Below are 27,273 nucleotides of genomic sequence, written 5' to 3'. Positions count from 1 at the left end.
AAGGAGGAAGGCCGCTGGAGAAGGGACTGGACAAAGGGGCCGAGGGCTCCGTTTTACAAATGGCAGGGACGATGGGCTGTAGTCTGGCCGGGAGGCAAGGCCGATGGCAGAAGTCCGTACGCACACCTGCCAATCACGCACTTCTGTCTCATCGATGGACTCGTTCCGTCTCCCACAGGTACCGTCCCTGCACTGCAATCTTGGTCCCCCCCTTAGGGACCGAGGATGTCATCTGGCACATGGACTCCCTTAATGATGATACAATTAGGGTCTCGGAGGAGACTAAGCAGAGCCTCTCCCTCCTCAGTTCCAAGGTGGCCTTAAGAAGGAAAGGAGTCCTTCAAAATAGGATGCTTGTGGATGTCTCAGCTGCTGCCCAGGGAGATGCCTGTGCCATTATGACAACTGAATGTTGTGTACACATCCCTGACAATTCTGGAAGCAATGTTATGGTTGATCCTGATCCTTTTTTTTTTTTTTTTTTTGGTGAGGAAGATTGGCCCTGAGCTAACCTCTGTGCCAATCTTCCTCTATTTTGTATGTGGGATGCCGCCACAGCATGGCTTGATGAGCAGTGCGTAGGTCCGCGCCTGGGATCCGAACCTGCAAACCCCGGGCAGCTGAGGTGGAGCACATGGACTCATCCACCGGGCCAGCCCCCTACCTTGTCTTTTAATGATTGGATTTCTCCCTGGTTTGGGGGTTCAGGAATGGCCTGGTGGAAAAAGTTATTCATAATTCTAGTTATTATAATCATGGGTGGTATTTGCCTCTGTTGTGGTGTCTACTGTTGTTGCAACATATGCATGAATCTGCAAGATAGGTTATTCCGACAACTTGTAAAATCTCGGACTGCAGTCTTCTTCCAGACATAGTTTCAGGCCAGTCCCGTTACTTGTGAACATTTCCAACTTCGAGCCCCACAATGTCCTTCCTCCCTTGTCCCTACGACGCCCCCATTCATCAGGAAAAAGCCAGATAAGAACCACCCCCAAGCTCCTCAAGATTGAGGAATGAACCTAGAATGGGGGGGACTGACATTGGTCCCAGACACTAACCCCAGTCTATAAAGGGTTAAAACTGAAAGTACCCATCCCGTCCCCCTTCTTCTCGAACCGTCCCCCTTCTTCCCACATGGGCATCGGTTTCTCTCATGGCTGTGTTGCCGAGCTTTGCACATGCACAAAACTAGCATCAAAATCAGCGCCCTGACATCCCTCTTGCACCACGCATGCACACAGAAGTGATTTCAAAAAAATGGTTAAAACCCAGGTCGCCTCACACTGGTCTTGGCTAGTTACAGACGACGCCAGGGTCACGAGGATTTATGAGCTTGTTATACAGAAGAAAGAGAGTGCCTTCAAGGAAGTTACGATCGCCAGATAACCAGCCCCCAGCTGCTGCTGACGCCCAGAAGTCAGATCGCCCAGGGGCTTGTCTGGAGTGAAAGAAACACGGATTTCCCCTTTGTTTCTCTGAAACTCCTCCCACTAAGCCCCTTAGCTCTATAAAACCCCCTTCTTTCTTCCTTTGTTAAGGTGGATTTGAGACAACCTATCCCCTGCCTTCTCATTTTGGCCAATTCGAATAAACCTTTCTCCATCTCCGGGCATGCAATGTCTCCACAATCGGCGTATTGCACGTCAAGCACACGAACTTAAGACGAAGAGGTTCAGTGTCAGGTCCGTGAAGCTGGCTCAGAACTCCGGCACCATGTGGGGGATCAGAATTGGCTGCCCCAAAATGCATCTCTTTGGCTTATTTTTAAGGACAAAAGACTCTGAAAGAAGCTTTGACCTTTCCCCTAACTGCCTAAAAGAATGTAAGACAGAAAGCCCGGCCCCAGGACAGACCAGCACCGCAGATAACTCTGGGTACCACAGGCTGCGAGGAACCTTGCTAAGCCGACTCTTATGGAAGTTCTCTCTCCTGGGGTCCCACTGTCTACGGGTGGCCCAGCACACATTTATCAAACATGTGCATTCCCATCTCCATATGAATCGTCTTCCTCTCCTTTGAAGGCCCCAAGCCACTACCCCCAACATCCTCCTTTGTCCTTAGCTGAAGATGCTACTCAAGGTGGTGGCTTCAGCCATTTCGGCCAGTTACTCAATTTTCCGGGGTTTCTCCCATGCATGAATGTTATTAAACCTTGTTTGATCTTCTCCTGTTATTCTGTCTCATGTCAATTTAATTCCTAGACCAGCCAGAAGGACCTAGAGGGTAGAGGAACTGTCTTCCTCCACTACAACGACAACAGGGCCTGGCATTGAGTAGGTGCTCAATAAATGTCTGTGGGAAGAAAGAAAGAAAGAAACAGCAACTCTGGAGAACCAAAGCGTGAGGCAGACAGACGGACTTTCCAAGAAGCATTGAGGCACTGGGGGGGGTCTACGAATCTCTAAAAATCCCGATCTTCTTGCTTGTGGGGTTTTCCTAAGACCTGACTCAGGAGGTGGTGGGAGTCCAAAGACGAGGGTCACGGCTCCAGTCACCTCCCATCTTGTGGATGGAAAAAGTGAGGCCAGGAGAGGCCCCGAGAAGGCTCCCAGCGAGTGTGGCCATCATCTGGGCCTTGAAGAAAAGGCTGGTGGGAAAAAAGCAGGAGGGTTTCTCCGCGGGCAGCAGGGAAGGAGCGGAGTGCAGGGGTGGAGGCTGGACTGGGTGCGCTGACGACAAAGGTCTAGAAAGACAAGGAGGCGTGACCTCTGCAGTCATGGGGCTTGGCTGTCCTCCCCCTGGGGAGCCGAACAAAAGCCGAACCTGACTCCCGCCGGCTGCTGAGAAACCGAGCCAGGCAGGTGGACGACAGAGGGACAGCGAGATGCCAGGTGGGGGGGTGGGGACGGAGGACGAGCTTCCCGCCGCCCCCTTCCTCCCGTCTGCAGCTCCGGCTGCCCAGCCCCAGGCCTCTCCCGGCTTGTCCCCGCCCTCCCGGACACCCGCAGGAACCCTCACACCCAGTTTGGGGTTTTAACACCCTCCCACCTCCCTCCCCTTGACTCTGCGCCACGCCCCTATCAAAACACACCCACGTCCCCAATTTTTTTTTTTTTTTTTTTGCTGCACAAACTCTTACAAGGATTTGATTTCAACAGAATTCCGCTTTGGAAGTTAAACCATCACACGGTCTGGTTGACCACTGGCTGCCACTTCTCGGGAATTCTTGGGGTCAAAGGGGAGCAATGTGAGTCAGGAATCGGTTCCAAAGGGGACGGGAAGTTTTAGGATCGTTCCCCAGGGAATGAAGCTGACCCCACGCCGTTTGGTAGGCGGTTAATGAGCCATTTATTCCTTTCTCTCTCTCTGTCTCTCTCTCCTTCTCCCTCACTCTCTCTCTCTTTTCAATCAACTTCAAACTTCCCCGCCCCACGAGGCCCAATCCTGTTCACAGGAACACAGCCCTGGGGGAGGGCAGGTGTCTCACTTCCTGGCTGTGTGACCTTGGGGCAATTCCTTAACATCTCTGGGCCTCCTTCCTTCAGCTATAAAGTAGGGATAATAAAAGCTCCTACGTCATCGGATTCTTATGAGGATTAAATGAGCTCCTATCTGCAAAGCACACGCTAAGCTCTTTCTGGCGCTTGAATACAAATAAAGAAAAACAAAAGTAAGATGAAATAAATACAAACGAATTCAGTGACATTCAATTTACAAACTAAAATTAAAATAAATAATAACATAGAAGGAGTATCAAAATCAATAAGTAACAAAAATAAATGAAATAAATTGGGGAAAGCGAGGGAGGCCACAGAATGGTGGTGACAGACCCAAAGTCACCCAGCTTGTCGGGGACGGGATTTCTACCCACAGCTGCCTGCCTTGCTCTTCTGACCCTTCTTCCTGGCTTTCAAGGACCCCTCGGGCTGGGCCCTCCCCGGCCCGGCCTCAGGAATGTGCCTGTCACCCCATCATGCCCCTGAATCAACCAGGCCTGGCCCAGCCTCCTAACCTTTGGCCACACTGGTGCCCGACCCCCTTCGGTGTGCCTTCCTTGTCTCTCCAGGCTCCTCTGCAGCGCTGCCTCCTCCAGGCAGCCTCTCTGATTGCTCTGGGCCATACCTGCCAATGGGGAGGCCCTACCACGTGGTGGAAAGACGAAGGGCTCTGAAATGAGGCCCGGGTGGGTGTGAATTACCATTGTCGCTTTGCTTTGTGACCGGGAGAGGGAGGTTAATCTCTCTGGACCTTGCTTTCTTCGTGCTGTAAGTGCAAAGTCAAGCATTCCCCAGGCCGGCCACAAAGGGGTGCTCTAGGCGCCAATCCTCACTTAGGTTCTCTTAGTCTGTGCCCTGGACCGCCCTGGACCGGCAGGGACTTTCAGGATCGGGAAGGAGTGGGGATGACAGAGAAAGGAGCTTCTGTCTCTGGGGCTTCAGAGTCCAAGATACAGCTGCGAGGGAAGCCAGTTGGACCCCACCACAGGGCCTTTGCACTGGCTGTTCCCTCCGCCTGGAAGGCAATTCCTGCAAATACACACACAGCTCCCTCCCTCTCTCCCTTCTGCTCTTTGCTCTCATATCAGCTTCCTGGGGAGGGCTTTCCCGCCAACTTGCTTTAAAACTGTCACCATTTTCCCAGCCCCAAAGGCTCCAATTCCCTCTCCCTGCTTCCTTGGTCTCCGTGGCACAAAATACACCTTTTCCCTTATTTATCTTGCCCATCCCCCCCGCCACGCACTGCAGGCTCCCCGAGGGCAGGGATTTCCGTCTGCCCTCCTCGCTGTTCTTCCCACTGTGCCTGGCGCAGCGCCTGGCACAGAGAGTTGCTGACTGACTCAAAAGCAAGAGGTCGGGGTCCTCGAGAAAGCGGGTCCTTAGAAAAGCAAGTGGTCACTGCAGTCGGGGAGAGCGGAGAGCTTCCGGGAGAAGTGTTGCTGGAGCTGAATTGGGGGGCAGGGGGGTCTGAGGGGGCAGCCAAGCAGGGAGAGGGTGCTCCAGGTGGAGGGAACAGCCTGGGCAAAGGTCCTGTGGTTGGAGAGCTTGCAGAGGAAGCAGAGGGCAGGTGCGGGCAGGAGGGGGCGGTAGAGACAAAAGGGACAGGAGGCGGCCGGATGCTAAAGGCGTCAACTTGACCCTGTGGCTGGCGATGACCCGTGGGAGCATTTGGAACAGGGAGGGCCCTGTTCGCATCAAAGCTGCCCAAGGACAGAGGACGACAGCCCAACGGCCCTGTGGACCTCCAGCCAGGCCCTGGGAGATGGGGGCCTGAAGTTAGGGGACCCCGGGCATGTCAATGGCCTCAGACTCACCTCTGTCTTCTTAAACCGTGCCCGGAGAGTCTTCATGGCCGGCGTCCGGCGTCCCTCCTCTCCGCAGGCCACCTGGGGAACCGCAGGGGGTGAGGGGTATCAGTCCAGGTGGGCAGGAGGGCCGGCTGCCTCTCCTTCTTCGAAAGGACCACTTCCTCTTCCCTGGGCCAAACCAGCCCGTAAAGCAGGACACAGACCTGTCCCATCGCCTAAGTGCTGTGTGTCCTTCAGCGGGTCTCGTACCCTCTCTGAGTTTCACTTCCCTCATCCTTAAAACGAGGGAGATAACCCCCTCTTGACCAATTCGTGGTCAGTTTTCAGTGAAGTCCCTAGCATAGAGCCTGGCAAACAGTAGGTGCTCAATAAATGCACCTCGCCAGTATATATGCTGCTGCCCAAGCAGACTGAGTTTTTTCTGGTCTCCAAGCTTTTATCTGTGCAGTTATTTCTGCCTTTTTTTTTTTTGGTCTTTTTCTTCTCTGGTGAACTCCTATTCATCCTTCACAGCCCAGTTCTAAAATCCCGTGTTCTGATCAGCTTTGCCTGTCATCCACAGGCTGAGCTCTAACTCCCCAAACTGGGTCCCCCCAGCCCTGGTTGGGTCTCTTCTTCTGCCCCAGCCCTGGCTTCGAAGGCTGGAAGCGTCTGGGCTGGTTCTGTCTTCCTGAACAGTGAAGGGCTCCTGGGGGGCCAGGCCCAGAGCTGAGGCCTCTTGAGCGCAAAGGTATGTTTCTTGGAGAATCGGAGAACGACATTCAGGCAGCCAAGTCTCCTTACAATGGGCTGGCCTCTGCGCGAGTGAGAGCACGGAGACAAGCCACCCAAGGTGGGTGGAGGTCTGGCGTGATGGCCGCGTGCACGTATTTGCACATGTGAGCAAGAGGCATGTGTGTGCAAGCACACCTGTCCACCTTGGCCTGTTATGTGTTCCATGCATGTGTGGGTATGGAGGTCAGGCAAGGCCATCTCTAGGGGATGTTTTGCTAGCTGTACGGCTTGAGATTCCTTCCTGTTCTGAGGGATATTTCTGTGAAGGCGTGTCTGTCACCTGTCCACCTGCACACGAATTCTCCAAGCCGTCCTTCACTTCCTACCCACCCGCCCACTCACCTGTGCATCCGTCCTCCTGGCCCAGCCCTTGTACATCCGCCCACTGCCCACCACCCAACTCACCCCCACTCTTCTTCTCATGGCTCTTCATGCACCCTTCAGCCATGCTTCATCTGCCATCTACCCACCATCCTCCCACCTACCCATCCATCCATCCATCCATCCATCCACCAATCCTTCAACACCCACCCACCATCCATCCTCCAACACCCACCCACCATCCACTCACCATCCATCTACTCATCCATCCTCCCACCCATCCATCCACCCATCCCTCCACTCATCCATCCACCCATCCATCCACCACCCATCCATCCATCCATCCATCCAACATCCACCCACCATCCAACACCTACCCACCTATCCATCCATCCACCCACCATCCACCCACCTACTTATCCATCCAACACCTACCCATCCATCCACCATCCATCCATCCATCCTCCAATATCCACATACCATCCACTTACCCATCCATCCATCCATCTCCCCCACATCTTCCCACCTACCCATCCATCCATTCAACATCCACCCATCATCCATCCAGCATCCACCCACCATCCAACACCTACCCCCCCATCCATCCATCCATCCATCCATCCATCCATCCATCTATCCAATATCCACCCACCCATCCATCCACCCATCCACCTACCCACTCACCCACACATCCAACAACCACTCACCCATCTACCCACCCATGCACCCTTCATCCACCATCCACAGACCCATCTACTTACCATCCACCCACCTATTCATCCACCCCACCTCCTATCCATCCATCCATCCCCTCCTCCAACTCCCAACGCATCCATCCACTGCCCATCCGTTCATTCACCCCTCCACCAACCACAGTACCCATTCACTCACCACCCACCTCCTCCTTCTTTTTACCCGTCTACAGGGCTCAATCACACCCAGAGCAGAGCGTAACAAGAAACCCAAGAGAGGAGTCCACAGGTTGCCTGTGCGGGAGGGAATCCATTGGCTCCAGCGAGGGGGAGATGCCCTCACCTAGGGGGCTGCTTCCTGGAAGAGGGGATGCTCCGCCATCAGGGGACAGTCAGGCAGGAAACTTTGCGGCAGCAGCAGGAAAAGAGGGGATGCACCCTAGACGGGGCCAAGGCTGGGGAGCGGGAGGCGCGCGCGTGAACCTGGTGTGTGTGTCAGGTGCCTGCGTGGCTCCTCAGCGTGTCTGGGACACACAGGGGCCTCTCCTTTCTTCCACACACCAGGGCTCATGGGCAAGGAGCCCGAGGCCCTAAGGGGAGCCTCCATTCCAGGCCTCCGTCACCTCCTTTCTCCCTACCTTTTGCAGCTCCAGCGACTCCAGCACCAGGCCGCCGTGCCCACTGCCGGCTCAGGTTACCGCTCCCAGCTGGGCCGCCCCGCTCACACCAGCAGCCCGTTTGCTCAGCAATGACACCCGATCAGCTCTGAGCGGGTGGCCGCCCCAGGGGGCCGAGGAAGAGCCGAGGGAGGAGACAGGCTGGCAGCGGGGTTGCCTGTTGGCCAATGGGCTCCGGCGGGAAGACACCGACCTTCTTCCCTAACATCGCTGGACCGATTTCAGGTTCTGGAATGAGCCACGCTCTTCCTCTCCTCCCAGCCTTTGCACCTGCCGTTTGCTCCACCAGGAGCACTCTCGCTGTACCCCATGTCACCCCCAACTGCCACATTCTCCTCATCTCATGCCTACTCACTCTTCAGATCTTTGCTGCGACACCCCCTCCTCCAGGAAGCCTTCCTGGATGCCCCCAGGCTGGGTCAGGTGCCCCCTCCGAGCTGCCTCAGTGCAGCCGGATCGCACTGAGTCATCACTGCCCGGTCACCTGTTTAGGTCCACCTCTAGCCACAAATGGACACCTTTGTTCTCCAGTGTCCCCCCAGCACACAGTAGATGCTCAACACGTGGTTCTTAAATGAGTCCTCAAGGCCACCGTGACCTTGAGCGGCTAGTTTCTCTAGCCTCACGTCGCAGTCCGGACCTGTCCTGCTGAGTGGACATTGCCATCCACCCAGATAACGTCCCGATGATTTAGAGCGGCGTTCAAGACCCTCCTTAGTGAGGCCCCAAATTCCACTCCCTACGGACAGGTACCCTCCATTTGTAACTTTATCAACTTCTGAAATGTGCAGGGGGAAGAAACTTGGACTGGAAGCAGAGTCCTGGGGCCTCAGTTTACACATTTGTGAAGAAGGGGCCTGGGGCCACCGATGGCCGAGCCCCCCGATTTAGAAGCTACGGGAGAGCTCACGTGGGCGGCCGCCCCGGCTCCCCGCCCTCCGCCAACGCCTGCCGGGCAACGGGGCTTCTTTGCCAGCAGTAAAGATGGCGCCTGCGGCGTCAGGGCAGGGCGCATGCGCCGTGGGAGGAGCGGCCAGGCACGTAGGTCGGGAATGCGGCTCCTCCCCTTTCCCGCCCCTCCAGCCCCATTTCCGGCGGAAGCGGCCTCAACAAGAGAAACTTTATTGTTCCCGTCGGGGCGACGAGGATGTCGGTGAATTACGCGGCGGGGCTGTCGCCGTACGCGGACAAGGGCAAGTGCGGCCTTCCCGAGGTGAGCGCGGCCGGGGGTCCCGAAGGCTGCCCCCAGCGCGGCGGGCTGGGCGGGGCCGGGCGGCAGCGGGGCATTGTGGGAGTATCAGGAGGCACTGAGGCTAGACAATGGGAGGGACTTCCCAGTGGGGAGGGGGCGGGAAGTGACGCCCCCTGCGCGCCCGGGGACGCGCACACGCCCAGCTCCGGGCCCTGGGGACCGAGGGGAGGACGCGCGTCGGGGAAGTCCTGAAGTTCTGATGGGGAAGCTGGGGACGGAGCTCCGGGCGGAGGGCACAGGCGGGGCGGTGGGAATGAACACACACACCTTGGAGAACAGACTAGGCCAGTGGGGTGTCAGATGCCAGGCTGGGGAGGTGACCCTGTCCTGAGCGTGATGGGCAAGGGCGTGAGCTGGGGAGGGAGCTGGACGGGTGTAAGTCAGACCCCTCCAGCCACCCCCAGAGCAGGTCCCCTGCGCACACTGAGACCTCGGGAGGTCACTTGCCTCCTGGGTCTCCCTTCCCTTCTGTAGCTGGGAGGAGGGTGGCCCCGTCCCATACAGGCCGCTCCCTTCACCCTGAGTCAGACAATTACCGAGCTCTCGGAGGGGGTGACGCCCTCCTGAAGCCCCACTCTTCTGTCCTGCGCGCTATTCGATTTATTCCACAAGCACAGATTGAGCGCCTACTGTGCGCAGGGCATTTTCCAGGCCCTGGGGGCACAGAAGAGAGCTAGACAGACAAAACCCGTCCGTCTAGCCGGGAGCCAGACACGGAGCAAGGACATATCAGAAGTCAGACGCTGGGGTGCAAGGGAGTAAAGCGGGGAGTGATGGGCAGGGGGGCTGCACTGAAACCAGTTGGTTCTGGGGGGCATCATCGAGCTCTTTTTTTCCCCAATTTTTTTTATTGTGGTAAAATACACGTAACATCAAATTTACCATTCTAACCATTTTTAAGGGCACAGCTCAGCGGCATGAAGCACATTCACATGGTTGTGCCACCATCCCCTCCATCCATCTCCAGAACTTTCCATCTCCCCAAACTGAAGCTCTGTCCCCATGAAACGCTGACTCCCACCCCTCCCCCAGCCCCTGGCCCCCCATCCACTTTCTGTCTCTGTGGATGTGGCTCCTCTGGGGACCTCCTGTGAGTGGACCACACAGTGTGTGTCCCTCTGTGTCTGGCTCACGTCCCTGAGCATCACGTCCTCCAGGTCCCTCCACGCGGGAGCAGGTGTCAGGATCTCCTTTTTCATGGCTGCGTAATATTCCAGGGTGTGGACAGACACTGTGTTTATCCATCTTCTGTCGATGGACCCTTGGTTTGCTTCCACATTTTACCTGTTGTGAATAATGCTGCTATGAACGTGGGTGTGCAAATGAGATGACTTTTGAGCAAAGACCTAAAGGAGGCGAGGGAGGGAGTTAAGTGTGTATCTGAGGGGAAAGAGTGTCCTGGGCAGAGGGCACAGCCTGTGCAAAGGCCCTGGGGCAGGCCCGGGCCTGGCATGTTGGAGGAACAGTGAGGAGGCCCGTGTGGCTGGAGGAGAGGTAGTGAGGGGGAGAGAGGGAGGAGGGAGGGCAGGGAGGGGACAGGGCAGGTCATGCAGGGTCTGGAGGTCCGCCGGGAGGATGTGGGCTTCTCCCCACGGGAGGGGAGGAGCCCTGGAGGGCTGCGGGCAGAGGAGAGACACAAGGACAAGCTGCCCTTTCCGATCCATTCTCCTCCCCCTGGGCAAGGCAGGGGTGGCTCAGCCTGTGGCTAGTGGTCCTGCCGCTGGGACACGTTTTGACCACTCCCTTCTGCTCTCCCACCGACGACAGATCTTTGACCCCCCAGACGAGTTGGAGCGGAAGGTGTGGGAGCTGGCACAGCTGGTCTGGCAGTCCTCCAACGTGGTGTTCCACACGGGCGCAGGCATCAGCACCGCCTCGGGCATCCCTGACTTCAGGTCTGTGGGCCTGGAGGGGAAGTCGAGGCAGGGCCCGCCACACGTCTTCCCTGTGAGCCCCAGACACCAGCCATTGGAAGCCCTCCTGCTGCCTCCCCATGGCTGAGTCCTGAATAATCCGCCTGCACCCTGGGGCGTTGGGGATGGGAAAGACCCCTCCCTTTCAGACATGTCCCTTTAAGTCACACCCAACATCCAACACACACCCCATTGGCTAGAACTGGGTCATCTGACCACACCTAGTTGCAAGGGATGCTGGGAAATGTAGTTTTCTAGGCTCGCTGTGCGTGGCTGCCTAGACGGGGAAAACTGACATCAGGGACGATGAGTCCACACTCACTTGCAAATATTTTCCCGTCAGGCCTGGGGGTCCAGCAAGTGGCTTAACCGTCTAGATCTCAGTTTCCTCACCTGTAAATGAGGGCGTGAGACTGGATAAAAGCAGGGGTCTCAAACTGCCGGCCCCCGGGTGGCCCCTGTAGGGGCTGAGTTTGCAACGCTGCCCCATAATGCAGGCCTGTTGCATTTGTACTCTCTTCGAGGCCCCTCGGCCCCCAGCCCAGACTCGCATAGCAGGAGAACCGATTCCTCATTCTTGGAGGAATGTTAGAATTCCAAGGTGTGAATTCCACCCCCCTTCCATAACCTGCCATGGCTCCCCATTGCCACACGGCACTTGGGGCTGGAAATCAAGCCCTTCCTGACCCCGCCCTCAGTCCTCTTTCCACCCTCAGCCCCTGCTGCTCCCACTGCAGACCCCAGACCACTTGCACTGGCCCAAACTCCCAGGCTGTTGCCAGCCCACCAGGCTTCTGCTCGCCCGTTCTGTCTGAACTTCCCTGCCCTTCCCCCTCACAATTCAAGAGACAGCTCAGCCTCGTCCAGGGGGCCTTCCCACCCTCCCCACGCAGGCCTTCACCACCTCCATGGGGCCCCAGCCCCACAGGCTGGAGGGGCTGTGTCTGCCTGTGTTTCCCCCCATAAGATCGAGAGCAGGGCTTGGGTCCACTAGGACCCCAGCATCACCCAGCACAAGGCTAGGCTCAGTGCAGCAGCAGTAAGTGACGGTCACATTAAATAACTAATTTTTGCTCTCATGTGCCATGTCCTTCCTCCCTCCCTGTTCCCCTCCTCCCTCCCTCTCTCTCTCTCCGTCTCTCCCCACCTGCCGCCTTCAGGGGTCCCCATGGCGTCTGGACAATGGAGGAGCGGGGCCTGGCCCCCAGGTTCGACACGACCTTCGAGATGGCCCGGCCCACTCAGACGCACATGGCGCTGGTGCAGCTGGAGCGCGTGGGCCTCCTGCGCTTCCTGGTCAGCCAGAACGTGGACGGGCTCCACGTGCGCTCCGGCTTCCCCAGGTGACAGCCAGCTCCGGCCCCTCTCCGAGCCCCGGGTTCCTCATCTGCCCGATGGGGCTCAGTGACACGCCCCCCCCCCGCTGAGACCTATGTGGCGATTCAGCCAGGCGGCCAGGAACAGGGCTTGGCGCTTAGTAGGACGTCGTAAAGCAGAGCTGTCCTCGTCAGTGCCGCCTGGGGACATCCCGAGAGTTGGCACGCCCCTTTCCTGGTCCCAGGGGCCTTCCAGAGAAGTGGGGGTTCCTCTCTGCTTATAAAGGAGAGCGGCGCAGCGTCCCCTGCTCTGTAGAAACGGGCCTGCGTCCTCCGTCCAGGCCGTGGGCATGGAAATAAAATTGGTCCCCGCGTCAAGTAGCTCTTAGGACCCAGAGATGCCACCAGGTTCTGGGCCTTCATCCATTTCGACACACAAATGCCTGAGAAACTACCTCCAGCCTCCCCGGCTGGGGTGACCCAGGGGCCCCGGCAGGGCCGTGAGCCCAGGCATCTCGTCTTCCGGTCCAGAGTAATGAACCAGACAGCTGGCTGCGGACCTAGCCTTTCTGGCCCGTGTGGATGTTTCTAGAAATGAAAGCAAACAGTGAATGCATTTCAGTGGCCGGGGGGGCGGGGGTGAGGGCTTTTTTTAGGAACGTGGGGCGGCCCCGGGGAGTCCATTTCTCTACACAGCTGGAGGACAGGGTGGCGCTGGCTCCGTCTCCTCCCAGAGGTGGAGGGGTGGGTGTGGGGACGGCTCAGCCTTGCTGCCCGCGGGCCACCCCCAGCACCCACCGCCCAGGCGCTCGCAGGGCCACCAGTGTGTGTGCACTGGGGGGGACACGCCAATCCACCGGCACCGACTGGGCGCAGACAGGAGCAAACGGGGCGCACCCAACAACTGTTGGCTCAGCGCCTGGTGCACACTGCAGGGTCCTAGACGGGGGACACAGAGCGCCCCAGACGGAGAGGGAGCCCGGGCCTCCTGGGCCTTCACTCCAGTCTCGAGGAAACAGGCAGAAAACAAGAAAAATAAGCAAATTCAGTCCTATGTCCAGCGGTGACCATCGCCAGGGAGATAAAGACAGCAGGGGGTGGGGCGGGGAGCTGTGGCTTTTAACAGAGAGGGCAGGGAGGCTGTGACTTGAAAGAGGTGACACGGAGCCCTCCAGGCCTGATCATCGTTCCCCCAGACCCCCCAAGAGTTGGACGCTTGTCCCATTTCCTCAAATGGAGACTGAGGCCCAGAGAGGTTGAGTGACCTGCCCAAGGTCACACAGCTGGGAAGCGACAGAGCTGGGAGTTGAGCCCACGTTCCTCAGCTTACAAAGTCCAGGCTCCCGGGCCACCCGTCACCTCAGTTTCTTCCTTTGTAAACTGGGAATTCGAATTCCTGTCCTTTGGACCTGGCCACTTGGGGAGGTTCTGAAATGCTCGAGGCTGGGTTTTGTGAACAGAATGGGCTGCTCACGTGCGAAGGCAGGGTGAGCCGCAGGAGTTAATGATTCTTCTGGCTCAGAGAGGCTGGGCCACCTGCGCAGGGTTGCACAGCACGCTGATGGTGGAGTCAGAAGCTGGAGGAACCGGAAGGAGGGAGCCCATTGATCCTGTGGTTGAGGGGCCAGGGAAGGCTTCCTGGAGGAGGAGGGCTTGGCGCCGGGCCTGAAGCCTCTTCCTTCTTCTCCCACAGGGACAAGCTGGCAGAGCTGCACGGGAACATGTTTGTAGAAGAATGTGTCAAGTGTAAGACGTGAGTGCTACGTGAGGGGGGGGTGCAGGGTGGGGTTGACCCAGGCGCCAGCCCCCTTTTCTGTCACTTCTCAGCTTGGACCCTGCAAAAGGGCCTGATGAGTTGACTCCAATGTTCCCAGAGACCCAGGGGGCAGGGCAGGATGGCGGGGGGGACACCCTCCCAGGGCGGGACCGGGGGCCACATTGTCCTCCTGGGGAGCTGCATTCAGTTCCTGTGGCCACTGTCACCAACACCGCAAACAGGGAAACCTGAAATGACAGACATGGATGGTCTCCCCGTTCCCCCGCAGGTGCAGTCGCTGAGACCAGAACACAGGTGGGGCCCCCACTTTTCAAAGAAACTTTTTGGGCCACGTTTATTTTGGAAAATTTCAAACCTAGGGAAAATTCGCAAGAACCCTGTGCTGAACTCATCCTTCACCTAGAGCAGAATCAACAGACTTTTTCTATAAAGCGCCAGACGCAAAATATCTTCAGCCTTGGGGGCCAGGCGGTCTGGGTGGTGACCCTAGGCGCTGCCTAGTGGGCAGGGTCGCCGTAGACAGCACACAAAGGAGTGGGCGTGGCCGGGTGTCAATAAAACTTTATTTACAGAAACAAAGTGGAGGGCCGGGTTTGGTCCAAGGGGCCATGGTTTGCTGGTCCTGCCCTAGATTCACCGATATTACCATTTTGCCACAATTTGTGTCCCCTCCCTCTCCGTGTGATGGGTATCTGCTGTGCAGTTCAGGGGTGGACTACCGCATCCTTTGCCCCAAAACCCTCAAGACATTTGTCTTCCCCCCGCCACCAGGCAGTTGTTCACATTGGGAAATGTAGAAACGACGTCACACGATGATTCAGTCCCCAGTTGCCCCAGGGCTCCGGCTGTCGCTGTTTCTTTCCTGGTCCAGGGTCACGCTGTGCATGTCATTGTCACGACGCTTTAGTCTCCTGGATCTGGAGCGGCTCTGACCTTTCCCTGTTTTCCGCGCCGCTGCCAGGCCGTCTGGGTTTGTTCGATGTCTCCTGTGTTTAGGTCCTGGTCCTGTGGCCCCCACTGCCCTGGGAGAACGGCTCCCCCACAAGAACAAGAGCCACCCAGGCGGGGCCGCAGGGCAGGCACCCCCGGGACCAGGTGACCAGCTGACCCGGCCCCCCTCCTCCCCGACACAGGCAGTACGTCCGGGACACCGTCGTGGGCAGCATGGGCCTCAAGGCCACGGGCCGGCTGTGCACCATGGCCAAGGCCAGGGGGCTGCGGGCCTGCAGGTGAGCGACCCCTCCCCCTGCCCTGGCCCCCGGGGGGGTGGGGGGTAGGGGGCCAGTCTGCATGCTGACCACCCCTTGCCCTCACCACTGCAGGGGGGAGCTGAGAGACACCATCCTCGACTGGGAAGATGCTCTGCCCGACAGGGACCTCACTCTCGCCGACGAGGCCAGCAGGTCTGAGCCCCGGATGAGCCCAGGGTGGGGCGGGCGGGGACCTGGGCGGAAACAGCCAGCGCCAGCCCAGGGCAGGGGATGCCAGCTCAGAGGGGGAGTCAGAGGAGGCTTCCTGGAGGAGGCGGCCCTCTCTGGGCCTCACTTGCCCGTAATAACAGCAGCTCCTGTGTACTGAGCCCTCGCACACCGGGCCCTGGGCGGGGGGGGGGGGGGGGGGGGGGGGGGCCTCACACGCACCATCCTCCCCACGGCCCGAGCTGGGTGCTGCCCTGGCCCATTTTACAGCCCAGGAAACTGAGGCTTTTGCAAGGTGACCCCTCTGTCGAGTGCTACCCAGCCCGGAAGTGACCGAGCTGGGATTGGAATCCAGGAGTCCAAGGGTCAAAGGTCCCGCCCACATCAACAACTGGGCTTCTGCCAACGGGGTGGGGACGCGGCTCATGCAGGGGCGGGATTCAGGGCGACAAGAAGCTGGTGTGGACGGGCCTTGAGAGCAGAGATGGGTGCGGGGTGAGCCGGCCTCCCAGGGCTGGCGTGTTGGGGGCGGGGAGGGTTGTTGGAGGCCCCTCCCCAGCCTGGGGGGGGGGGGGGGGGAGGGCTGCGAGGCCCTGGGGGAGGGGCTCAGACCAGCCCCGCCTCCCGGCCCAGGCACGCCGACCTGTCCATCACACTGGGCACCTCCCTGCAAATCCGGCCGAGCGGGAACCTGCCGCTCGCCACCAAGCGCCGCGGGGGCCGGCTGGTCATCGTCAACCTGCAGCCCACCAAGCACGTAGGTGCCCCAGCGCGCCCCCGACATCCCCCTCAGCCCCGGGCCCCCAGGAGCCCTCGGCCTCGCCGACTCGTCCCCGTCCTCGCCCCCCGCAGGACCGCCACGCCGACCTGCGCATCCACGGCTACGTAGACGAGGTCATGACGCGGCTCATGAAGCACCTGGGCCTGGAGATCCCGGCCTGGGACGGCCCCCGCGTGCTGGAGAGGGCGCTGCCGCCCCTGCCCCGGCCGCCCGCCCCCCAGCTCCGGCCCAAGGACGAGCCCCCCGCCCAGCCCAACGGCTCCGGGCCCGCCAGCCCCAAAAGGGAGCGGCCGGACAGCCCCGCCCCCAGCACGCCCCCCAAAAGGGTGAAGGCCGAGGCGGTGCCCAGCTGACCAGGGGGCCCGGGGAGGGTGGGGCTTTTTGTAGGAACCGTGGATTCGTTTTTTCGTACCCGTCTCACTTTGTCACCTGTCTCTGTCCTCGGAGGGGAGACCTCAGGGCCCTGAGAGCTGGGCTCCATTTGGCCCCGGGGCCCTTCCTTTTAGCTCCAGGGGCCTCTGGTGGGGACCCGGGAAGGAACATTCCTACCCTGGACCCCGACCTTGGAACTGACGCCCCGGCCCCTGACTCAGGATGTCCTGGGAGGTGTGGCCAGGCCCTGCCTGGTTTCCAGCCTGACCAGAATTAACTCTCCGCCCCTGGGGCCCTCAGACCCCCCAGCCCCTGCTCCCCAAAACCGCCTTCAGAGTCCCTCCAGCAGGGAAGGGAGGCACAGCCCCCATTTCAGAGCCAAACTGAACCGTGGGACAGACCAGAGAGGCTGGCACTGCCTTTGGGGCTGGAGGGAGAAAGAGGTGGGTCCATCTGGCTCCCTCCAGACTTCCAGAAAAGCCTTCAATGCAATAAAAGCAGAACTTCTCGCATCTGAGTCTGTGTGTAGCGGCTGCAACCTTGCGCCAGATCCTAGCCCCCGGGGCAGGAGTGCGTGGTCCCCTCGCCCCAGGGCTTCTGTACAATCCAGGCCTGGGGGCGAAGGGGGGGTGGGCAACACCGGCCGCTGGTATTCCTTGAGCCCTCAGTTTATAATGATGTACTTATTTGCATGATTTTTAAATATCTGTCCAGCGCTTTTGGTGGCGACTGCGGCCCCCGGGCACCTGCGCTGAGCGGGCAGGGCGGGGTCACGCGTTAGGAGCTGGGGGCAGGCGCAGCCGGGAGCTTGGGCGGGACCCCTCACTTCCGACGCCTCAGTCTCCTCATCCGGAAACCCAGCAGGGTGGGCAGCCCAGCCCCCGAGGAAGGCAGCTGCCCCACCCCCTCCGCGGATGCTCCTGAAGGGCCTCGTGGGGACCCCGGAGCCCCCAGGACCTCGCGCTCCCAGCGCGGCCCGCTCTCCGCCCGCCGCCGCTCTCCAGGGTGCTGAAGGCGTGACTGGCCTGGCGCCGGCCGCTCTCCAGCCTGGGGGGGTCCGGAGGCCCCCCGCCACCTCCCTGCCCCATCCCGGGCCGGCCCAGCCCCTCCTGCTGGGGACCGGGGAGCCCCAGACTCTCATTCACCCTCCACCCCACCCCGCCTCCGCGCCAGCCTTGTTCTGTCCAAATACTTTATTAGGGGTCTCGGCGGCCCCAGAAAGAGGGGAGGGGTGGCTGTGGCCACGGCCGTCCGGAGTTCAGAGCTCAGCCCGCGCTCCGGGGCCAAGGTCCCTGCCGTCCCGGCCGCTTCCTCCTCCTTGTGTGCGAGGAGGCGGGGAGGAGGCCCGGGCACGGGCATCATGCGCGTGTGTCTGTCTGTCTGGGTCTGTGCGTCAGTCTGTACGCGTCTGCCTGTTCCCTTCCGCGCCCGGGTCTGTGTGCGCGTGTTTCTGAGGCCTCGTGGCCCCATGAGTTGGTGCATCTCCATCTTGGCGTCTCCGCGGGGGGCTCAGCCTCACCTCCGCTCCCCATGCCTGTCGCCGTCCACTGCGGTGCCCCGGAGCCGAGGGGCCTGGTGGCACGTCCAGGTGGGGCTCACAGCTCCTCCCCGGCGGCCTCCAGCCCCACGCGCCCCGGGCTGAGCGCCGGCTCGGGCGAGGCCCAGTCCAGCAGGGTGGCCCGACGCAGCTCCTCTGAAGAGTTGCCCGAGGCCAGGGTCAGGTTGTCCAGCTTCTCCATCGAGTTATCCAGAGCCAGCACGTGGCGCGATTCCCGATCTGACCCTGGGCTGCCCGGAGACCCTTCCTGGGGCGCGCCAGCCTCGGGCCAGGGTCCTGGAGCCCCGGAGCCTGGTGTGGCGTCGGGGGCCACGCGGGAGGCGGCGTCGTTGTGCAAAGTTCTGGAGAAAACTGAGCGAGGGTGGGGGGGAGTCACGAAGGTTGGGGTGGGAGCTGGCGTCCCTCCCTTCCTTCGCCCCCAGCCTCGGGGGGACAGCAGCAAGGGGACTCCCTCCCCCTCCCAGGATGCGGGGGGGGGAGGACTTGGGGAGCCAAAGGGGTTGTGCGCACGGTTCAATCCGAAGGGCGTTTGAGGGCGGAGCGACCCCAGCCCGCCTACCTCGCACGGGTGCGAAGTCTCCGGGGCTCTCGGCGTTGTTGGAGGCAAAAGGGCTGATGGAGGGGAGGATGATGAGCACGAAGGAGAACAGCAGGACCTGGCGGAGACGGGGCGGGGTCACCCCATCCCTCCCCTGCGCCCGTGAGCACGCTCCTCTCACAGGCAGGAAACTGAGGCCGGGAAGGCTGCATGGTGCTTGGGCGGGGCCCCCGGGGCCACGCGTCTATGCGCGCTCCCCTCCCCTCCCCTCCTCTCCCCTCCCCTCCGCCAGGGCCGAGGACCCCTTTAACCCCGGGGGCCGGCGCTCACCGCTATGCAGGTGCCCGTCTGGGCCGACTTGCTGGTGGACTGGACCACGATGGCCTGGAGTTTCCTCAGCTGCTCCAGGAGCGACCTTCGTGGAGACAGCGGCCCTTGCTGAGCCCCCGGGGCCTCGGTCTGAGTTCTGTCCGTCTCTCAAGGCCCCGCTGCTCTTAAAAGCCCCAGACCCTTCCTCTTTGCCGCAATATCTCCACTGACCATCCCACCCACCTGTCTGTCACCCCTCTTCCTCCATCCGGGCCACCACTATTGCTCACCTGGGCCTCTCTGGTCCCCCCCCCAGGCCTCTCCTGCCCCCCTAGGGTTCACACTCCACGCAGTAGCTAGAGGGCACTTTCCAAATGTGAGTTGGCTTCTCCCCACCCTCCCAGGGCTGCCCCTCCCTCAGGGGAGAAGCCAAGTCCTCCCCGCGGCCCCTCCAGGCCCCGCACGACATGCCCCATCCCCTCCCTGCCCTCCCTCCTCCCTCCCTCCCCCTCCTCCCTCTGCTGCAGCCACACGGCCTCCTAGCTATTCCTCTGACACACAAGCATTCCCGCCCCAGGGCCTTTGCACAGGCTGTGCCCTCTGTACCAAGGACCTGTTCCCCCAGGTCTTTTTGTAGCTGGTTCTTTCTCATCCATCAAGTCCCATAACAAATGTCACTTTATCTAATCTCCCTAAAATAGCCCCTCCATCCCAGAGTATGGCTCCACCCTTCTTCACTTTCATTCCCAGTGGCTGTCACTATTTGAATGATCTTTTATATATTTTTCTCCGTCTTGAGTATGTCAACCACCAGAGTGTGAGTTCTCTGAGTGGAGAGACTGTGTCTCTTTTGCTCACTGTTGTGGTCCCAGTGCCCAGAACTCTGCCTAGCGCAGAGCTCATGCTAAATAAATATTGACTAAATGTATGTGCCCTTTAGACGGAATCAGTTCTTCAACACACCGTGCTCCTAGCCTCTGGCCGTTCATATTCGGTTTCCTCCACCGGGAGCAACTTCCCCCTAGTGAACTCCTATACATCCATCAAGGCCCCAAATCTAAACCCCTCTTCTATGCAGCCTGCCCTCTGCCTAGGTGAAGCCTTTACCCCCTGCTCTGTTCTGCCATCACATAGGCTGTCCCCTGCTCCTGCCATTGTCCACCTCTCCTGCAAGAGAGCCTAGAAGCTGGCTCCCCCCAGTCCTCTGCCCCGGCTGGACCAAGACTCACAGGTTCTGCTTCTCAAGATGAAAGACCTTCCTCTGAAGCTCCTGGTTCTGGGCTGTGCAGGCTGACATCCTGCAGGGACAGCGTCACGGTGACATTCAGAATATGACTGTCACCAGCGGGCCCAACGGATGTCTCCCTGTGAGGCCCCACTTCACAGAAGGGGAACCCAAGGTCAGAGAGGGGCAGTCACTCATCCAAAGTCACCCTGGCAAGTCTGTGACGGGGCCAGGATTGGAACCCGGGTCTGCCTGGCTCTGCGGTCTCGTCTCCACCTTGGCGTGGGGGGCGGGGGACTTCATTCCAGTCCGAGCCCCCAGGGTGGGGAATGGAACGCCAAGCTCAGGCAGCGATGCTTCCAGGAGATGGAAGAGCAGGGTGACCGGGAGTCCAAGCACCCCCGAGTTACAATCCTCCCCTCCCCGTGACCTTGAGCCACTCTGCTCTCTGACTTCAGTGCATCTGTAAAGCGGGGTTACAAGGACCTGGTTCCCCGAGTGGTTGGGAGAAGGACATGAGGCAAAGTTGACTAGGGCTGCTTTGCCGGGCGCATTTGAGGAGCAAGACAATGGTTATCCCTCCATTTAGGGTTCTGGGGTCCAGGCTGGGGACCCCATCTTTCCCATCTGCATCTGTCTGTGAATGTGGGCTTGGCCCCGACCACTCGGATGTGGAGATGAAATGCTCAGATCACAGCATGAGGATACATTGGTCCTCCTCTCGCAACCAGGGAAGAGAATAAACTCTCCCGAGGAAAGACCCTCCTTCTATTTTTTTTTTCTTTTGAGGAAGATTAGCCCTAAGCTAACATCTACCACAAATCCTCCTCTTTTTGCTGAAGAAGATTGGCCCTAACCTAACATCCATGCCCATCTTCCTCTACTTTATACTTGGGACGCCTACCACAGCATGGCTTGACAAGTGGTGCCACGTCCACACCCGGGATCCGAACCGGTGAACCCCGGGCCGCTGAAGCTGAACGTGTGCACTTAACTGCTGCACCACCGAGCCAGCCCAAGACCCTCCTTCTAAATAACTCATGGGATAAGGAAAAACCCACAGTGTAAATGAGGGAAGACCTAGGCACCACATGGTAATGACAACACTACAAATCAAAAATGTGTGAGATGCAGCTAAAGCCGTCCTCAGAGGAAAATGAATAGCCTGAATATAGTGCAGCTCAGTGAGCTGAACACACACGTTTCAAAATTAGCCAAAAAAAAAAAACAACCTAACAGAATCAGCTCCCCCCAAAATAAAACATCAAGGAAAGCTAACAGTAGAAATGAAAGAACTAGAAAACAAAAATACAATTGGGTAGGAGGAAGAGCCAGAAACTCATTCTCTGAAAAGAATAATAAAATAGACAAACCTTAGGCAAGATGGGTCAAGAAAATAGGGGAGAAAGAGAAAGCACAAATATGAGACGTGAGTCATTAGAAAAGTGTAGGTATAGAGAGCGCAGAGCTTAAAAAATAACGGGAGCGAACAATGACCCCTTTCATGTCCCTACGTTGGAAATGGCCGAGTTCCCGGAAAAAGTTGACGAAGTTCCCCAAAACTGACCCGGGAAGAAATAGGACACCCAAGTGGGTCTGTCACATGCCATGAAGTCACTCTCGGTTTAGAAAGCGAGCTTTCATTTCGACTCAAGAAGAAAGAGCCTGTCTCTTCAGTAGCCTGAATGGGTTAAGAGAGCGGGGATTGGGGGAAATTGAGGCACAGTTTTTAGGATGAGGAAGTTCTGACAAGAACGAGCCTCTCTTGTTCTTTTCGTCCCCGACAGGCCTGAGGACCAGCGATGCTCAGACAAGAGACGTAAGGGGCCCGTCTTCATGCAAAGAGCCAGAACAAGATGGCGATACCTTCTCCTTTCTGGGCTCCACATCTTCTGGGGGATAAAGGGACCCCGAACCCCTCGCCCCGAGCCGCCTCCGGGCATCTTTCCATCCTTGCAATTCACGTGGAAAATGGTCTCTCCCAGGGAGGGGAAAACAACCCTCATTTTGTCAATCCCCCAAAACGGTGATGTTAGCCACATCGCGTCCCCCCTCTCTGGCCTCAGTTTCCCCCCGAGTGTGGCGTCCGGGCCCCCCCGCCCCCAGGGCTCACCGAGTTTCCAGACCATCGATATACTCCTTCTTCTTCTTCCGGCTTTCTTGGGCCGACTGTTTGTTCCGGATTTTACGCCGGATTTTTTTCAACACTCGCTCCTCGTACTGCCGAGCGACACGGGGAGGAGGCCGGGTCAGGACGGGGGGCCCGCTGTGCTGTCCGGACCCCACAATTCGCCCCATTCTCTTCCCACGTGAACTGCCCCAGCCCCGGGGACCCGGGGACAGACTCTCGAGGACCTGAAGATGGGCTTTCCTGCCCCTAAACTCTTGCAGGGTCTCTAGGAGCATCCTGGGTCCGGATACTCTTCCCAGCTCCTGACCCCAGTTAGTAACGGGCCACCAGACTCTGTGCGCTGGTGCCACTGTCCTGCCTTTCTGGCCGTCTCCGGGAACAACACCTGTCCTGGGGCCGGCCCACATCCAGAGTAGGTCTTCCAATCCAATTGGCAAACTCAGGTATGGCATTAGGGCTGGGTGGGGAGTGCGGCAAACTGGAGAGCCCCTGTTAAGCTGGCTTCGAGGACAATTTTCCTGGCCCTGGTGACAGCCACGTCCTAATATTCTAGTGTGGGAGCCCTAAAGGGGCGACTCACGGGCGGGTACCTTCACGAACGGGCAGAGACTGGAGTCAGGGGTCCCGCCGACCCACCTTGGTGAGGGGAAGCTGGGTGGGCAGCGTGATGCCCTCCTTGGCCAGCAGCTTCTTCTCGTCCTCTGTCAGCACCAGCTCCTGGCAGTGCCCAGTCCCGGGTCGCAGTAGGTGGGGGGCTGCCAGCTGGTGCTGTGTCTGTGGGAAAACCAGGGAAACTGACACAGCAATTCCACGTCCAGGGACGCGTCCTGCAGACACCCTCCCGCGTGCGCAAAGGGACGGCTTTGTCATTTGTTTAACGAATAGTCACTTGACAGCTGTGCATTGACCAGCTACTACATGCCAGGCACTGTTCTGGACCCTGAACGTCCCTTGCAGCGCTGTCTGAAACAGCAAAGGACTGGGAGCTATGGGAACACCCAACAAATCGAGGACAAGTTAAATAAGGCATGACTCGGCTGTCCCGTGGAGTACTATGCAGCTGTGAAAAACCACGGTCTCTCCATATCATGGTGCGGAGCGATCGCCACAACAAACCGTCAAGGTCAAAAAATAAAGGGGCAAAAACCGTGACATGTGGTGTGCCACTTTTATGGTAAACTTTAAAAAAAAAGTAAGGAATCTCAAGAAGGAACACTGGAACCCTTCCCTCCTACAAGGCTGTCTTGTGTCCCCAGTCCCCGTCCACAGCACCTGGGCGAGGTAGACGGCCCTCGGTCAGCGTGCAGTGGGCACAACAGGCCCAAAAGGCCGGCCCAGGGATGGAGTCAGCACAGCTGTGTGAGTTATGGCGAGTGACTGAACCTCTCTGGGCCCATTTCCTCTTATGTAAAATTAAGATGCTCAGAGCCCCAGCCTCCGGGGTTGCTGTGAATGAGATGACGATACGTTTAAAGCATTCGCGAGTGTCCGGCCTCCGGGGGGCGCTTGGCTTTGAACTTGCAGCTGTTTCTTTCTTAAAACAGCCCAGGAGATGGTGACCTCGGGACCCGAACCCGCCAACTTGCCCTGACTGCGACCCGGGGTCAACGCCAGCGCCCCCCTGGGACTCAGTCCTCCAGACTCAGAAATGGGGGTGTCGGGGCCCTGAACCCCACCGTCCCGCCCGGCCCTGAGGCCCCGCGAGGTGGGCGGGTAACTCACCGCGTCTGCGCCACTGCCCGCGAGGAGAAGGTCCTTGACCGTGAGGTTGCAGCCGGGGGGCGCGGCGGCCGGCTCAGCCCGCTCCGCACGGTGGGGGCCCAGGCTCCACATCTCTGAGCAGGACAGAGGCGACAGAGACAGCGTGGGTGTCAGGCGGGGGGGCCCCAAGCTGCCCGCTCCTGCTGCCGCCTCCAGCAAGGCTCCCGGGATTGCCCCCAAGGTGCTGGGACAGCTGGGGGGCCTGAGGCCTGGAGACGGGAACAGCCCTGGCCCGTGCCTCAGTCTCCCCTCTGCTGGAAGGTGGGAACCCAGATGCCTCGGGACGCGGTCTCGGGCCCCACCGCCAACCCAGGAGGGAGCAGCCGTTACCACCCAGGGTTACAGGCCGGCCGGGTCTTATCTCGCCCTCGGCCACGGACAGGTCTGACTGCACCTCCACTTCCCTCCCCCCTGGTGCCTGACACGCTGTAGGCGACACAGACTTGGAAGCCAGCTAGCCCTCGGTTCTAATCCCGAATGGGCGGAGCTGTGTGACCTTGGGTAAGTCACTAAACCTCTCTGAACCTGAGTTTCGTTAATTCCGCAATGGGACTAATAAAAGCTCCCAGGCTGTTGCAAGACTCGAGGGACAAAGGATGCCCGCTGGCGGTGTCTCCCAGGGCCTGGGATCCCGTGACGTCACGCGGAGCATCGACCGTGAGCCGGGCACGGGAGGCACAGGGACGAGGTGGCCAGTGTGACGCCTGGGGCCCCAGCCAGCTCTGTGGCTCTGACCCGTCCTGTAACCTCACGGGGCCTCAGTTCCGCCATCTGGCAAATGGGCCCAGGGCGGCCGGCGGGCCACGGGGACGGCGCCGGGGACGGGACGAGGGCAGAGGGCGACCACGCGGGACTCACCCAGGTCAATGGCCACCGAGGCCTCGAGCGCTTGGGTCGCTGCCCCCGGGGGCCGGGTGGGCCAGGGCGGGCTGGGGCGGTAGGAGGGCCAGGGCCCCGGGCCAGGCTCCGCCATCGGGCAGCCCGCGGGGGTGGCGGCCGCCCCACCGCGGGGAGGGGTGTCCTGGGCGTCGGAGGGCGGGTCTTCGGAGTTGCTGCTGTCGCTGGCCGCGGGAGACCAGAGCGGGGAGCCGGCCACCGAGTCTCCAGAGCCCAGGATGGAGCTGAGGAAATCCTCAGAGTCCAGGCCCAGCAGGACCTGCTGGGACCCCGAGGGAGGGGTGGGAATTGGGTCTATGCTTTGCTGCGGATTGCTGTGTGACCCTGGGCAAGCCACTGACCCTCTCTGGGCTCCCCTTGTCTTTCTGCAAGATGGGAGAAACTAACGCTCCTTCCTCCCCAGGGGTTGCTGGGGCTTGAACGCAATCACGTAGCGAGCGTGGGAACAGCACCCAGCCGTGTCTGGGTTTGGACCCAACACCAAACTGCTGTGTGGCCCCAGACAAGTCACTGCCGCTCTCTGGGCCTCGGTCTCATCACCTGTGAGAAGAGGCCAGAGCTCTCTGCCCCTTGGGGTAGCTGAGAGGTGCAATGCCATCACGGGGCCGAGCGGGGTCCTGGCCGGCTGGCGGTCACCAGCCCACCCGCCCGCCCGGGGTCCCCACCTGGTCCTGGCCGGGGCCCCAGTCCTTGCCCAGCTCGACGTGTCTCAGGACGCCGTCCTGCCGGTCGAACAGGAGGTCCAGCAGCTCCAGGCTGTCGATGGGGCCCAGGGGACACGCGGAGGACGCCATCTGGGGCGGCGAGGGGACAGGCGTGGGGGTCGCACAGCCCCCGTCGGCCCCCGTCCCGTCTGCACCCCGCTGCCCTGCGGTCCCTCCGGCCCGAGCTCGCGCCCCGATCAGCCCCCTAAGAGCCGAGGTCTTTATTCAGATGCGTGACGTTGGGGGGGACCCAGAGGGGGGACGAAGGCGGCCCCTCTGGGGGTCGGGGACAGTCTCCTGTCACAGACGCCCGTCCCCCCGGGGGCCCCGGGCCGCGCTCACCTTTCCAGCCGCTAAATCCCCATGCGCGAGGTGGCGGCTGTGTCTGGGCCACCCGCCGCGGGGCTGCCGGCCGCTCTGGTGTCTGCGGCCACCCCCGGAGATGCCGCGAAGTCCCCGGGAGGTCCCAGCCCGCCCCCGGGGGCTGATTGGCGGGCGGGCGCAGACGGGCAGGGCGGGGACCCGGTGACAGCAGGTGGCGGGAGGGAGGGCAGACCGTTATCTCCGCGTCGCGGGGCCGGGGACCAAAGGCCGAAGTCTGGGCTGCGGGCTCTGTGCTGACCTCTTCCCTACTTTCCGAGCCTGTTTGTGCTCCCGCTTCCCGGACGTCGGGCCCCCGGGCCGGGTCCTGTCCCCTCCCAGGACAGAACAAGACCGGGAGGCCCAGCCCCGGGGACCGTTGCCGAAGCCGGGAGCTCCCTCCCCTCCTCTCATCACAGCTGGCGACCTCCTGTCCACCCTGAGCCCTCCGCCCGGAACAACCAGTTCCTTCTAGAACCTTCTATCATTCATTTATTCATCAAATACTTAACGAGTCAAACTTGTTCTACCACAGGGCCTTTGCACTTGCCGTTCCCTCTACCTGGAGCTCCCCTCTCCTCCATCCCCACTGTCACCGTCTTCACTCGTTCATGACTGTTCGGTATTTGTTACTCAGCCACCCCCCCACCCCGCCCCGCCTTATCGAATCCGTGTTTCCGCTGAAGCCCTCGCTATTTGCGATGTTCTCATTTGTTTGTTCGCTCGTTTATTTCTCCCCTCTCCACCGGGATGGGAGCGCGGGAGGGGCCGGAATGGAGTCCCTTCGGTTCTCTGCTGGGTCCCCGGGGCCCAGGAAAGGGCCTGGCGCACAGGGGACCTTCCATCCTCTCTGACTCGTTGGGCCCCTCTGTGTGCCGAGCACTGTTTCAAGCACGAGGGATAAAGCCGTGGAAAAGCCAGACCATAAACGCATAAACGGACCAGTCAATGGAGAAATGAGTACGTGCCGCCAGGAAACGAAATGTCTCTGTGGGAAAGGACAGCTGAGGGCTGGCAAAGCCCCTTTTTATAAGGTGACGTTTAAGTTTAAGTCCTGAAGGGTGAGAAAGAGCCAGCCGTGGGGAGAGCTGGGCATTCCAGAGGAAGTAAACGGCCTGTGCAAAGGCCCTGGGGCAGGCCTGGGCCTGGTGAGGGAGGAACAGCGAGGAGGCCGTGTGGCTGGAGCAGAGGGAGGAGGGGACAGAGGGAGGAGGGAGGGCGGGGAGGGGACAGGGCAGGTCGTACGGGGCCT

General features: G+C 59.9%; 2 protein-coding genes across 2 annotated transcripts; one reads left to right on the top strand and one right to left on the bottom strand.

The window, feature by feature from the left end:
• The first annotated feature begins 8,776 nt into the window (after positions 1–8,776).
• Positions 8,777–17,069, top strand: SIRT6 (sirtuin 6). Its single transcript, XM_044752842.2, has 8 exons — positions 8,777–8,922; positions 10,729–10,856; positions 12,035–12,217; positions 13,884–13,943; positions 15,101–15,196; positions 15,290–15,370; positions 16,019–16,142; positions 16,238–17,069. The coding sequence occupies exons 1-8, from the start codon at positions 8,857–8,859 to the stop codon at positions 16,517–16,519; spliced, it is 1,020 nt and encodes a 339-aa protein (XP_044608777.2). The 5' UTR covers positions 8,777–8,856; the 3' UTR covers positions 16,520–17,069.
• A 625-nt stretch (positions 17,070–17,694) lies between these two features.
• On the bottom strand, positions 17,695–26,163 carry CREB3L3 (cAMP responsive element binding protein 3 like 3). Its single transcript, XM_070491723.1, has 10 exons — positions 26,004–26,163; positions 25,623–25,751; positions 24,919–25,216; positions 24,022–24,134; positions 22,936–23,073; positions 22,282–22,388; positions 20,173–20,241; positions 18,965–19,049; positions 18,656–18,752; positions 17,695–18,447 (listed from the first exon to the last, which is right to left on the bottom strand). Exons 2-10 carry the CDS (start codon positions 25,749–25,751, stop codon positions 18,134–18,136), a joined length of 1,350 nt encoding a protein of 449 aa, XP_070347824.1. The 5' UTR covers positions 26,004–26,163; the 3' UTR covers positions 17,695–18,133.
• Positions 26,164–27,273: the final 1,110 nt, after the last annotated feature.

This window comes from Equus asinus, chromosome 20 (genome assembly GCF_041296235.1).
Source record: "Equus asinus isolate D_3611 breed Donkey chromosome 20, EquAss-T2T_v2, whole genome shotgun sequence".
Classification (NCBI taxonomy): domain Eukaryota; kingdom Metazoa; phylum Chordata; class Mammalia; order Perissodactyla; family Equidae; genus Equus; species Equus asinus.
The sequence above is the reverse complement of the archived record's forward strand: the minus strand, read 5'-3'. Positions and strand labels throughout refer to the sequence as shown.